General features: G+C 39.1%; 2 protein-coding genes across 2 annotated transcripts; one reads left to right on the forward strand and one right to left on the reverse strand.

The window, feature by feature from the left end:
* Positions 1 to 4,083: 4,083 nt before the first annotated feature.
* Positions 4,084 to 8,673, reverse strand: LOC108575680 (sorting nexin-13-like). Its single transcript, XM_017938544.1, has 10 exons — positions 8,611 to 8,673; positions 7,932 to 8,044; positions 7,771 to 7,870; positions 7,613 to 7,699; positions 7,407 to 7,531; positions 6,768 to 7,329; positions 5,139 to 6,707; positions 4,868 to 5,056; positions 4,576 to 4,790; positions 4,084 to 4,501 (listed from the first exon to the last, which is right to left on the reverse strand). The coding sequence occupies exons 1-10, from the start codon at positions 8,644 to 8,646 to the stop codon at positions 4,168 to 4,170; spliced, it is 3,330 nt and encodes a 1,109-aa protein (XP_017794033.1). The 5' UTR covers positions 8,647 to 8,673; the 3' UTR covers positions 4,084 to 4,167.
* A 1,167-nt stretch (positions 8,674 to 9,840) lies between these two features.
* LOC108575642 lies at positions 9,841 to 13,577 on the forward strand. Its single transcript, XM_017938483.1, has 3 exons — positions 9,841 to 9,922; positions 9,969 to 9,983; positions 11,452 to 13,577. Exons 1-3 carry the CDS (start codon positions 9,841 to 9,843, stop codon positions 13,575 to 13,577), a joined length of 2,223 nt encoding a protein of 740 aa, XP_017793972.1.
* Position 13,578: the final 1 nt, after the last annotated feature.

Genomic DNA, 13,578 nt, shown 5'->3' on the forward strand with positions numbered 1-13,578 from the left:
CATTACGTTCCAGTCGAGATATCGATCCACTTTCGTATCTCACCCTCGATCGAATAGCGTTCCAAAAATTTCTCTCCGCTTTTCGGTACTCCATCGAGAACTATCGTAATTGCGAGTTTCATAGGTTAATGTACCGTTCCTAGGATCGATAGTGGATCGAGCCGCTTTTCTATCGGTCCGCGGCATATTACTGTTTGTTTATTTTAAGTCCCAGGCGTATCTTGTTTCGGAACCAGACCCAGCTGACCGCAGTCTGGCATCGTTTTCTCGTTTTATTCTCTTGCGTTACGCGTCGACCTGGTGTCGGTCGGTGGCGCGAATTCAGCGAGAAAAATTAGCTCCGCGTCACGGATGCACGCGCAATTTTCAAAACGATCGATGCTATTTTTCGTACAATCGAAAGGCTCAAAGGACTAAGTTCAACTCATCTTCACTGCTAATCCAATTTCGCTGACAACCCTAACAGACACAATTTCGAAAGTTCGACAATGTTCGAAGGTAGTTTTCATTCAACTGACGGAAATTTTTTTTTCCTTTTTTTTTTTCAGGTGGGATTAAAACGATGCGAGAAGATATATGAACGAATTCAGCAACAGGTAGCTGTAACATTAATCAAGTAATTGCAGTTCTAAGAAAGACGAGCGTGAAAACAGTGGTCTCTGATATTTTCAAGGGAAGCGATTTTGGCGCGTCGCGACGCTTCGCGCTACTAGCCTTGCATCGAAATCCCCGGCCACCTTCAACACCAGGTAAAAAAAAGAAACGGTGCATCTGCGTGTCCAGGTCACAAACTTCTCCAGCGGATAATCAATTCAATGCTAGATAAACTTCGCGTTACTTAGAACTTTATTTAAAACACAATTTTGAATATTAAGAATAACCTGTGCCTTTAATTGCAGGGGTAAAAATTGCGAGAAGAAAAAAGATGAACACCACAGAAGAACACCATGGAAATTGTTCCACAAATAAATCCACAAACTGCAGACGCGTTAAAGCATCTTTACCTGTTCCCGAAGCTGACAATATCCCCAAGGATGCTCCTCGCGCGAAACTCTCCGGAAGAACGACGCAATAATGTAGCTACGTACCACCATTAACACCAGAACACGCACTGGACGAACAGATCTCCGGTGAAACTGACGTGAACTCTTAAAATCGAGGCTTGAACACGGGATCACGCACTGGAGGCAGCCCCATGGAATCTATAGGGTGTCCCTCCGCCGGGTCTCACCATCATCACTGACCCCCCAGAAATCGTCATTTATGAGCGTATATAGACTGAGGGAATGAGTCGAGAGACTGTAAGACACGCGAGAAAACAGCGTCGAAGGAGCCATGGTTCGCAACGAGCATGAGACTCTGGACACGACTGATCGAGTGACCGAGGGGGTAGCATTGTAAGAATACCCCTCCTCGTGCGCTTGTATAGAATTACGTGTGTTGATCGCGCATACAGTTCTCTCCGTCCCCTTGGCGCGCGGCAAAAGGGAGCACGAAGGGAGAAGAGTGGCTCTCCGTGCTCCCTTCCCCTCTCTTGGCCGTGTAGGCGCCTTTCACCGCGCGTATACCCACCCCTGCGTGCCCCTACCCCCTTGGCCGTGTCGTCGGTTCCCTACGAGGCGTCTCTCTCGCGTGCGTGAATCATGCATATCGATTTTCTTTCGTTAGTCGTGCGTTCGTTCGGTTGCTTGCCCGGCCATCTACGCCCCTGACGATTCCCCTCTTCTTTGAAAGAGCGAGAGAGTGAGCCCGGGGGCCGCTCTGGAACCCCTTCTGTGCGCACGCCAGACGCGCCACCGACGATTCTTTCAGGCCACAATGGATACTGGAGGCTCGTTTCCGTCCCTGGAAGGCTGACTCTGATCGTTTTTGGGTGCCTGAGTGGAACCAGGAAGAGAAACTCGAGGGAAAAGGTATCAGGATATGGAGATACCTGGATAACAGAGGATTGGATGAACTGTTAAATCGTTAGGGCAATCTAAGTAATTCTTATAGGGTACAATTGGATGTTGACGTTATTTCTAGCTGTTCTGCTATATTTTAGTGAATGTGAAAGGAGCAAGAAAGAAGACTGGAGGGAAAAAAGCGAGGAGGTGTTGTTGACTTGATCTTGGGGGGGTTGGAAGACTCTCAGGACCCTACAAATATTTCTACAGGCATTTAGCACCGCTGTAATTGAATTTAAAAGAAAGAAACTCGTGTTAGTAAGTGGAGGTTATGATCTGGCTGAAAATTCCTCAGTTAGATGATTTTTAAGACTCCAGGTCTTCAGGAGTAGCCCTGAGAGGCCAAGACCCTTTCATAAAATATTTATTCACAGTTATTTGATAATATTAAGAACCAAGAAACAAAATCTCGTGTTAAAACATGAAAATTTCTAAATAGATATATACTGAGAATCTTCCTGATGGTAAAAGTAGCCTACAGAAATATTTATTTTTAGGTAGAAAGGAGACTGGAAGATGAGGAGCCTGATGACTTGTTTCAGAGGACGACGAAGGAAGGAAGTTTGTATGTGATCCCAGTCTGGTCCTGGCCCCCCTCCATAGTTGCTGAAAGCCCTCAGAGAGCCCCCCTCTCTATTGCCAGAACAAAATTCCCCGTATGACGCGAACGACGATGAGACGATGCTCTTGTACCAAGGTCCCTCTCTTTTCTCCTAATGCACTCCCCCTAATCTCGCAGCAGCAAGCTCCTCGAGCCTCTACTAATAAACTTTCTTTGTTTTTGCTCAGTGGTCGTGTTCCCCGCTATTATTAGCGGTCACGGTTAATCGATTCGTGGTAATTAACTGTTTTCTTTGTCGCGGCTTCACTTGAAATAGGAGCCTCGGGTAATACACGTGATTTTTAATCCAACTTCGACCATGAAGATTCAGATATTTCCGGCTCAGAGGAGCGTTACGATACCATAAATCCTATTGCTTCGTCTTTTCTTTGATCTTGCACGAAAAACATACGTGATTTTCAAATGTTTTCAAAAAATGTTTTCTTTTTAAACGTAATAGAAGTGAATCTCGTGGCTCATCCATCGAAGGGTTGAGATTGGAGATGGAACAAGGGTAGAGTGAATGGTATCGATTTATAAACAATTCCTTTAATAATAAGTAAACGGTGACAGATATGGCGCTTCAACACGATAGAAATAACGTTTATGTATTATATATACAATTGTATGACATTTACAATAATTTTACACTCGAGCGACAGCATGTCGTCGACGATAGTGGAGGTGGGAGGGTCGATTAAATTAAATTATTATTACAAACTTATAGCTTCTCGAAGAAATTCTCCAAAGTGGTTCGAAATAAATAAATATTCTACGTATCTCTCAGTGAAATGGCACGATACACTGAAAATTCTTATTTTTTTCCCTTTTTTTTTCTTCTTTTTTGGGGCCATATTAAGTATATGTTTTCGCGACGGTGTGTACAACACGGCTGTCTGGGCTAATAGCGTGTATACCGTCGCAAAAAAGTTGGTCTTCTACTGTTGATACGCACACGTGTAAAAAGTATGTGTTCTCTCTCCCATTTCTCATTCATTGTGAAGTACATCGTTTAAAATGCCAACTGGAATGCGTAATGTCTCCTTAAATATGTAACCTACTTAAATATACCGAAGAAAAGTCGCTGAGTTCTCTACTCTGAGACTGAACTCTCGATTAAGGTGCTCGAATTAATCGTGTAATTCGTTTAATTATTATTATTATTTTGGCCACTGGATTACTGCGATACTTACTCCTTACTCTTTAATCGAATATACAATATTAATTAGAAATATCGAGATTACGTTTAGAAAGCTTCTTTTGTTTTTCTTTGTATAACTTTCATTTTGTTCCCAGTTTTTGAAAAACAATTTTCCCTCTCCCTTGTTGCTTATTTGTTTTTATTGCAATGAGATTGGCTGCTCGCCAGCAACGAGCGTCGTATAGGTTATTCCTACGCTTGAGCATCGATCAGAATACTTGTTTTTGTATATTACAATTCAGCTAGACATAAATAACTTTCCCTGAAGACTATCTACTCGTTATCAAGTCTCCTCATCTTGGTTATAGTCTGTGAGACATCACTTGCTCGCTCGCCCCTACCACTTCAGCACCTTGTTCAAGCTTTTTAAAACAGACTATAATCGATCGGAAAACCCATGAACGTTTCTAATTCAAATTTTAAAGTTTCTGCATAGTGTTTCTTTGCTGCAACCTCGGTGAAACCAAATAAAGCTTCCTGAAAATATCGGCCAGGTTGTTTTGAGGGAACAGAGTTTCTATGATGCCCTCTAGAAGCACGTACAGAAGTCTTCTGTTAAGTACAGGTCGCTGAAACAGCTCGAACACTCTCAAAAGACCTCTTCTAGTGGTCTCACTACCTATGATATGTTTCAGTTCATCTGATAGGCAAGATAAAAGGGCAACCTTAGCTGCCACTCTGGTCCTGTTCTTCATCTCTGTGTCCCTGGGTGGTTTTTTCTCTGCTTTGACCCCGTTCGGCCAAAAACTGTTCCTATAAGACCAAACAATTACTTACAAAACCATATTTTGAGTAACTGCTTGTAACAAATTTATTTGTTTACTCACTTGAGTAGTTTCAAATAACCAGCAACTCTAGCTGGACTGGTTAAGAGGGACACATACTCGACTATTCTGCGGTTCACTATGTCCCCAAACATGGTACGAATGATTTGCCTCAATAGTGTAATGATCCTCCGTCTGAGCCACTGGTTTCTGACTTTCAGATCGAAGATCTCGTCCATTAAAAGCAGCATTATGCGGAGAGGAATGTTATCGTCGGTCTAAATGAAAAGGAAACTTGAATTACATGAACTGAATTTCATTACAAATTAATTGAAAAGAAATCTGCGATATATACCTCTACGTCTAGACCAGCGCCAACTTTGGTGTTTTCATAGAAGGCATTGGGTTTCTTTGGATTGCCAAAGAACTTGCTTATATTATCCATAACACCATCAACTGTGTTCAGCATATTATCCGGCATGGTTTTCACAGCTTGAGTCACCGTTTTCATAGAAGTCTTCAGAGGGTTCATCAGAGTGTCTATCTGTATTAAAGAGGATTGAATATCTTCTATAATCTTCTTACACATGGGCACACAAAATCTAATTCCTGATTATTTCACTTACCGTTTTAGATATCTGTCCGCCAGTCACACCTTTGTCATAATCCCCCTGTTCCAAAAAAGTCAATAGTAAATTCTGCAAACCCATGTGTCCGTCCACCACAGCTGGTTTGCTCAATTGATATAACCAGGCGTTCAACATTAGCATTCTCCTTTCCAACACGGTCCTCTCCATATTGTGAAACGCTTTTTTCGCTGGGAAGGGAATTTTCGCTAGATCGTAGTACTTCTCCTTGATCTTCTGATAAAGATTATAAAAATCGGAGTATCTCCTGTAAATGTGCCATTTTTCCTGATAACCCGAGTCGTAGCTTTTGGTTACAGCCACTGCATAAATCCCATAAGTTTTCCCACGGTCGTTAACTATACCAGTCTCTATAATTTTTGCAGTGATTTCGAATCTTCCCTGCTGTAGCTTCTTAATGGCATTCTGGTCATAAATATTTTCGTCCAGTTTGACAAACTGCTCCGCGTTTGACTCTAAATAGAAAGATATATCCTTGCCTTCGCTGATGTGATCTGTGTCAATACTTGAACCCTTCCTCATGCTCTTCATGGTCCTAAAATTCATCTCAGAGTCAGGCTCGTCGATTGGTTTACCCGCATTAGGCTCCACGATGCTAGCTAAACTGTTGGAGGAGCTAGACTTTAATGTACTGTCCTTTAATTCCGCAACCTTTATTTCTTCAGGCTTATAAACTTCAGACATCTCGTCGAGAGTCTCCAGTTCGTTATTGGTGCTAGATAGACTGATACTGTCTAAGGATTTTGTATCCTCTTCAGACGCAGGGTCCTTTAAAAGATCTAACTCAGCGAGGAGCTTCACATATGCCATGGATCTCTTGAATCCTGGCAAAAATCGATCCTCGTTTTGCAATTTCTCGTAACAACAAACCCTAAGGTCGTCAAACCACGTTTCTCTCACCGGTTCAGTCTTTATCCTGGTCAACATAGTCTTTACCAAAACATCGTCTAATTGTAGCTTAGGTGATGCTTTATCACTGAGGTATTGCTGATAAATCTTAGTAGCTGCTTCCTTTAGATTCTCCAGATCTGTGTTTTTACGCTTTGCGCCCATGATGCTGGAAGCTGTCTGAGCCGCGTGTAGTTTCTGCAACTCTATATCAGATATTTGTTGCTCAGCTGACACCCTCCAACCGTATATGTTCAAGTAGAAGAACAAGTACGACTCCGCGTTTATGGAGGTCATGTAGTCGATGAAGTAACTTAACGCAATATTGTTTTTTAGTAGTTCGTCTAGGGGTAAATTCACTAATTTTTGACCGGGTATCAGCAGCCTGTTCCAATCAGGCTGAGTACCGATCCCGTCAGTCTCTGATTCTAGTCCTTCCTGCATTCCAATGATCCTCGTTTCTAGAATCTTCTTCACATAGAGTAGACTATTCAATTGCTGTTTTACCGACAGATCGTCCTCTCCACCTGAATCCTTGGAACGAAGATGAGCTATCTCTTTACAAACTATGTTTTTCGTCGCTGTTAACTCGTCCAGACTATCCGTGACTCTGATCACCGTTAAGAACACGTCGCTGGGCAAGCCACCTTCCTTAGCGCACTGAAACAGAGTAAGTTATGAGAAACAAGGCCAATGCCTGGCATTTTATGATGAACTCACCAGCCATATACATGCCTGATTAATATAATCAGGGTCAGAGAATAAATCCAACAACGGTCTAATTATCACGTTTACTAACAGCTCCCTTAAAATAAATCTCACAGTCAGGCAATCGAAGTCTCCCTTTGGTAGCACTAGATACAACAAGATCTCCGATATCTCGCCGAGGAATTCCAATTCCTGGTTGCTGTTTGTGCACACCAGGTCTCTGCAGATGAGGTTGTTCTCCATCTGCATCTCCAGGTCGAAAAATATCTTCTCCAACGACTCCTCTTCCTTCTCATCGTTGCTTTCGATGGGTTCGGTGAGGGACGTTAGATTGGGAATGTAGAACTTGGACTGGGAATACCAGAACACGTCTGTCTCACTTTTATTTCTTCTGTGAGTGGGCGTTTTCTTGGGCGTTCCACTTGAGGTGCTCGAACTGGCGCTACCTTTTTGCAATTTCTTGGTTCTCAACTGCTTTATCCTGGCTCTTGCTTGGCGATATAACCTCACGTGGGACGCTGCATCGTCCACTAGGCGTGTGGTCAAATATGGTATCCAGTCCACACCTTTCACTCTGTTGAAAAGGACATTTTCTTGGAGAAAAATAAACCTAATATAAGTAGCTTAATCAATGGTATTGATGATACACACCGATTTGCTATGTTGATGGCTATCTTCTGGGCAGTATCTCTGACAGAGTATATGAATTCCTCGTCATCTGTAATAATGCTGTACCATGGTTCCACGTAATCTCTGATAATGAAATCTAATATTTCCTATATAGTAAATGGTTAGGTTATTCTGGATGTCTGACATATAAGAATAAAAGTAGTGTAATTGTTAAATGGTCTATGTACTTGCAGGGACTCGTCAATAATACGGCTACCAGTGATTCTTTTATCTAAAGTGAAACTCAGCTTTTGCTTGGATAGGTCTAGAATATGCTGTAACAGTCAATGAAATCATTGTTAAGTTGAGAAAACTGATTGAGTAGCACTTAATAATGTCTAATTACCTGCCGAAACTTTTCAGTCTTCTTGTGTAAATCTTCCCTTTCTGATTTGATAACATTGTCAAGATTTGCCCCATATGTTCTATATACACATGTGATTGTTCTACAAGAATATAAATTAAAGCATTTCAGATTCAAGTACCAGGGGTCACTATGCACCTTACCCTAAAATTAAGGCCAACAGGCAGATGAACAGTTTTACAATGGTTCCAATTCCAACAAGGTACACGAATAGAGCCGTTGCAACTCCAAGAAGTCCATATAGTGGAACATTCATCTGCAAAAGATGAAACAAAGTTGGTTACATGATAACCAATGACAAAGAACAAGGTGGCAGCTTATTGTGACAAACTGTGCAACAACTACTCCTGTTTCAGATAATATCCAAGAAAAATATACATTACTGGAAATTTCCTATTCAATGATGTTCTTTATCAATGAAGCACAATCCCCTGCTCGCATTATCACGAGTTTGGACACTTAGGGAGAAGCACACTGAACATTTTGACATTATAACTCATGGAATTTACACAACACAGATACCATATAGGTGTATGATGCTCGGCAACTGTCACATTGACAAGTAGACGAAAAACGGAAGTCCAAAACCGAGTTTATGCACACATGGATAAGTCAGAGTGACAGAAAAAGGAAGAAAATGTGGAAATTATAAAAATTTGAAATCAGTGAGAACATGATCGGCCAGTGCGTACTCAGTAAGGAATTTGCGCACATTAAAGGGGAAATAAACGTCCATGAGACAATATGTATCCGTCTGCTACGGCTAAGTCAATCGTTGCATGCGCGCGCGCGCGCGCCACCACGATATTTCGCAGCACCCACCTTTGGATAAACGGCTGTACATACAGCTACGCACATATTGCGTTTCTCGTACGATACATCGCACGAAACTGGTCAGCTAATCAACAGTTCGTTTACATCTTTACATGCGAACATTAATCCAGCGTATACGTCCGACGACATATCTCTGGTTAATTCAACGTGCGGATGCTAGAGGCGCTTCGCGCGCCAACTTTATGCACAGCACGTATCCGTTTGATCCTCTTCCATGTGTGCTGCAATTTCGAGCGGCTGGTATTCCTCTTCAAATATTTATTTATGCGAATTTATTCGAATATTTCAGCTTGTCACCTGACTGGCTGAAAAAATCGAATTTTTTTTGCTAAATCTATAGTTTACATTTTTTTAAATATAAGCCAAATAGTTTTAATGAAAAATTTCGGTGGTTTTATGCCATTAGAACATAATCGACACTTCAAATGCATTTTTCGAAGAACAGCATTTTTAAGGCCGATATTGTCCATAACTTTTACAATTCTCATCCTAATCATTTGAAATTTTCACAAAATACTCCCTGTTATATAATCTAAAGAAGTACACAGGATTTTTGCAATATATTGAAAACTTTTCCTGCAATTAACATTTTTAAACTAAAATGTAGAAAAAAAAATTCCGAAAGCAAACTATCGACTTCAAACATATTTCTACAGGGAAGACTATAAAAAGAGAAGAGACAACCAAGAACACAAAATGTCATAAACATTACTCAAATCCTTGCACCTCTGCGTCGGGCATGGTCTTGGGTCATTCAAACCCTAATAACTCTGACAATTTCAAAAAATCATTTAACATACATATTCTCCAGGCTATAAAGAGTGAAAAAGTACAAAAAAAAGGATATCGATTTTTTTACCCCGAAAATTAGAATACCCTCCCTGCAGATTTGGGGGTGGGAAGTGGAGGGGATTATAAGAAAAATATAATTCTTTTCAAAAATATACAAGACTGAAATTAGATGAATGGAATTTTTCTTCTGCTAAAGAACTTGATTTTTTGTTATAGCTAATAGTTTTAGACTTATCTTATTAGAGAAATGTTGGCCAATATTTCATCAAAATACCCTACACGGTACTTCTTAAAGCGTTTCTTCTTCTTCTATTTTATACTGAAAATTTCGTTTTGCTTCAAAATTTCATGTATAAAAATGACTTAATTGAATCTACGATTAATTCCTCTTAAAAATTCCGAGAAAGGTGTTGTTTCCCCTATACTATGATGATTACAATTTTACCACTTTTCAATGATGATGGTATTTTTGTAGTAGCGTACGAATTACACTCACAAGAGAACTTCGGTAACCCGAAAATTCCGATTTTTTTTTAAACTTTGTGGGTTTTTAGGGGACTTCAAGAGAAGTATCGGGCAACTTTTTTTTTTGGCCCAATTTTGGTTCTTCTGGGTGAAAACAGCCCTTGAATGAAGGTAGATGTTACCCTATTTCCCTGTATATCTTTAAAACTATAGTAGATATAAAAAAATGTTTATAATAAAAATTTAATGGTTTTTTATGCCTTATAAGCTGTGCCTTTTACATTAATGAAAATTGTTTTTTTAAATAAAAAATCTTGTGAAAAATTTTGAATTTTCTGTCATATCGAAAAATATGTCAAATAAATGTAGATTTTTAGCAGGACCAATCTGTTACTTTCTGTGTAAGTAGTTTATTTTCAGTAATTGTTCTTCTGTTGCTCTAGTAATTTTTCTTTTAGGTGATGCGAAAGGAGCATAAAGATTTTATGCGATTAACACACGTTATACGCTCTTTGTATTTTAACTTAAAATTTTTAATAAAACATTTTGTTTATAAATTTAATTATTGAGCCAATCCTGGCGGTACTGCAATACCAGGCCGACTCGCGACAGAGGTGGAGCAAGCTCCAACGACTCCGTCAATTTCCAAAAATCAGATTAATATTCTGACTCCCCAATGGGGAGTGTATCAGATATTAAGCTGATAAGAACAGATACTACACTTTGATCTTAGCCATAAGGCCGAGAAGCGATACCAATGTTAGTTTCAATAGCTCTTTTATTGTATACAATGCAAAAAGCACTTGCGAGAAACATATTTAACTTGTACATCACCTGGTGGTGTAACCTGAAACTAGAAATGGTAACGAAATAAGAATATTTATAACAAAATAGGTTATTTATAATATATGTATACAAAAATATATAAATTAATATTACAATTATGCATATATTTAGTAAATATGAAATAGCATACTTAATAAGTATGATGTATAGTAGTAATGCAGCAAAATTAATAGAAATATTATTCGACATTCATGCCTACTTATAATAATATGATTACATATAATAACGTAATTACGATATATAAATTGGAGATTAAATGTGTCTAATTTAAAAATAAATAGACAAGATTGTTCGTTTTTTGATTGGTTAACACTGCACTCTGTCAGTCTACCAACTAAAACATAAAATTCTCTACAGAAAAAAAGGGTGCGTTTGCAATAAGACTATATAGAGACATTTGTTTTTCATGGTATGCACATATTTGTCGACCAATGAGACAACAGCTTAAAAAATTTCAAACTTAAATTCGTCAACGGATACGCGTTAACCGATTGTAAGATCTTTCTATCTACGAGAAGTAAATATTTCAAAGAAATAATTGTGGAGCAGTTGCAACTTTTTTAACACTTAATACATGTATTGAAGGTGCATACAAATTTTGTGATATATGAAGTGAGTAATGTTTCTAAATTCCTTAATTATCCTTTTTTCTTGCAGATTATGTTTGAATATTCCTCTACTGGTAGCAGCTCGCTGTAATTGTTGCTTGACAGTCTAATTAATTAGAATTTTTTAACATAATGGACAGTTTTTGTGCTCCACAGTGGACAGACTTCATGTGCCCACAAACTCCTTCTGACAGTTATTTTGAAAGAGAACATGAGGAACATGAACGGCAACTGCAGTTCATTACTAACTTTAAGCTGTGCAAATCCTTACAGTATAAGGAAGAGAATTTAAATGAGCAACAGGTCAATGAAACAAACTTTGATGACAGTTTAGAACCAGAACCACCTGCATGTACTAATGTAGTGTATTTTATACCACATGACAATAAGAAACAGCCTGCAGAAGACATGAATTTAAACAATGCTGTGAAAAACTTAAAACTAGATGAAATGTCCAGTAAAATCCACCAAACATGGAGTATACCTGTAAGTGAGCTAACATCTGCCTTTAAGGTGTCAACAGCAAAACATAAATTTAGAACAGCTGCACCTGAGAAGATTAAAAATATGTCAAAAACAAAGAATACTGTTCTTGGTTTTTCCTCAAAGAATATTGTTAAAAAGAAAAACAATGTACAAATTGGTTTGACAAAGGATAAGAGCAAGTCAGTGGCAAAAACAAAGGCTGATAATTGTGTAAATAGTCTTTCTGAGGAAAGATTATCTTTCAAAATCGTATCTGCCTCCCCGAGAAAATTAAATTCGTTTAAAACGAAACAATGCTCCTTGGGTAAATCACAGCCTAAGGTGCTCACTTGTCAATATCGCAGGCGAAGTTTGATGAAGTACCGTAGGTGCTCAAACCAGTTTGTAAGTCTGGCAGAGGCTGTTTCAAAATATCAAAATGGTACACCTCAGAGATTCCGTACAATTAGTAATAAGGATTTAAAACCAGGTCCTCTAACGAAATTAAAACAATCTCCATTGAAGCTCACTTTTCCAGTTTCTCCTGCACTCAGATCTAAGCAGAGGAGGAGAAAGACTACTATTTTAAGTGAACAGGAGCGTGAAAAGTTAGAGCTTGAAGAAAGAAAGAAACACCAGGTCAAAGCAAATCCCATACCAATTAATATTTTAAAGGGTCCATCTGTGTTGAAGAAGGTGGCCAAGAAACCAACCACTATCACAGAGGAGTTCCATTTGACTCAGTCTAGGAAAACTCGTCACACAGCAAGTGTCCACCAGATGAATTTACAGCAGAATGATGAGGAACAGAAGCCTAAGAAAGTTTTGCCCATCACAAGATCCAGCAGTGCTTCGAATGTGACCATCAAAAAGGAAAATGCATACACAAAGTCTACTGTGGATAAGCCCAACAAATTTGGCTTTGAAATTCACAATAAGGAGTACCAGATAAAGAAAGAGGAGAAATTTAAGAATTTACATGTTCAAAACACCAACAAAGTAAAGTTTCATGCAAGGCCTGCACCCAATTTTTCCAAGCCAACTAATCCAGTTAAACAGCAGGTTACAAAGAAGAGAATAGTGGTTCCTTGTCCCTTCAGTTTTGAGGAGAGGAATAAGACTCTGGCCAAGAAAAAGGAGGAATTGGTTAAACAAATGCAGGAGCAGGCTAAGAAGGCACATGTATTTCATGCCAATCCTGTGCCAAGCTTCAAGCCAGTTTTGGTACATGGATTGTCTAAAGAAAATTTACGGAACAAGGACAAGACAGCAACCAGTTCTAAGGAACTTGTAACAAGACAGACCAAGAGTTACAATGACCAGGAGAACAGACAGCCTAACATTATGAACAACACTTCAATTTGCGTGAACCCAAAGAAAAAGGAAGTAATGCAACATATTGCAAATAATGAATCTGATGAGAAAAAAGTTAAAAATAATGTGGATATTGTAGATGCTAAAAATGAGAAACTGAAAACTTCTCAAAAGAAAATTTCCAAGTTTGAATTGAATACCGATAAGAGAGCTAAGGAGCGAAATGTATTCGATGACAAGATCAGGAAGAAGGAGTTGGATCTGGAGATGAAGAGGCAAGAACTCGAAAAAAGTAGATTATTGAAAGAGAAAATGGAGAGAGCAGAAATGCGAAAAATGGCAGAGGTGAAAGCCAGACCAATGCCAGTCTACAAACCTGTGGTTGTTTTGAAATCAACAAAGCTTCCAACCTGTCCACACAGTCCTGCATGGGGAAATAGACCCAAACCAAAAAGTATTTCTTAAA

Source organism: Habropoda laboriosa, unplaced genomic scaffold, assembly GCF_001263275.1.
Source record: "Habropoda laboriosa isolate 0110345459 unplaced genomic scaffold, ASM126327v1 scaffold295, whole genome shotgun sequence".
Lineage (NCBI taxonomy): Eukaryota > Metazoa > Arthropoda > Insecta > Hymenoptera > Apidae > Habropoda > Habropoda laboriosa.

Excerpts from the sequence above, each read along its gene's own strand:
- LOC108575680 (XM_017938544.1), bottom strand. The coding sequence starts at position 8,646 with ATGTGCGTAGCTGTATGTACAGCCGTTTATCCAAAG. Across the intron at positions 5,057-5,138 it reads GCGGACAGATATCTAAAACG|ATAGACACTCTGATGAACCC; the intron begins GTAAGTGAAATA and ends TCTTTAATACAG. Across the intron at positions 4,791-4,867 it reads GCGCTGGTCTAGACGTAGAG|ACCGACGATAACATTCCTCT; the intron begins GTATATATCGCA and ends CTTTTCATTTAG.
- LOC108575642 (XM_017938483.1), top strand. The coding sequence starts at position 9,841 with ATGATGATTACAATTTTACCACTTTTCAATGATGATGGTATTTTTGTA.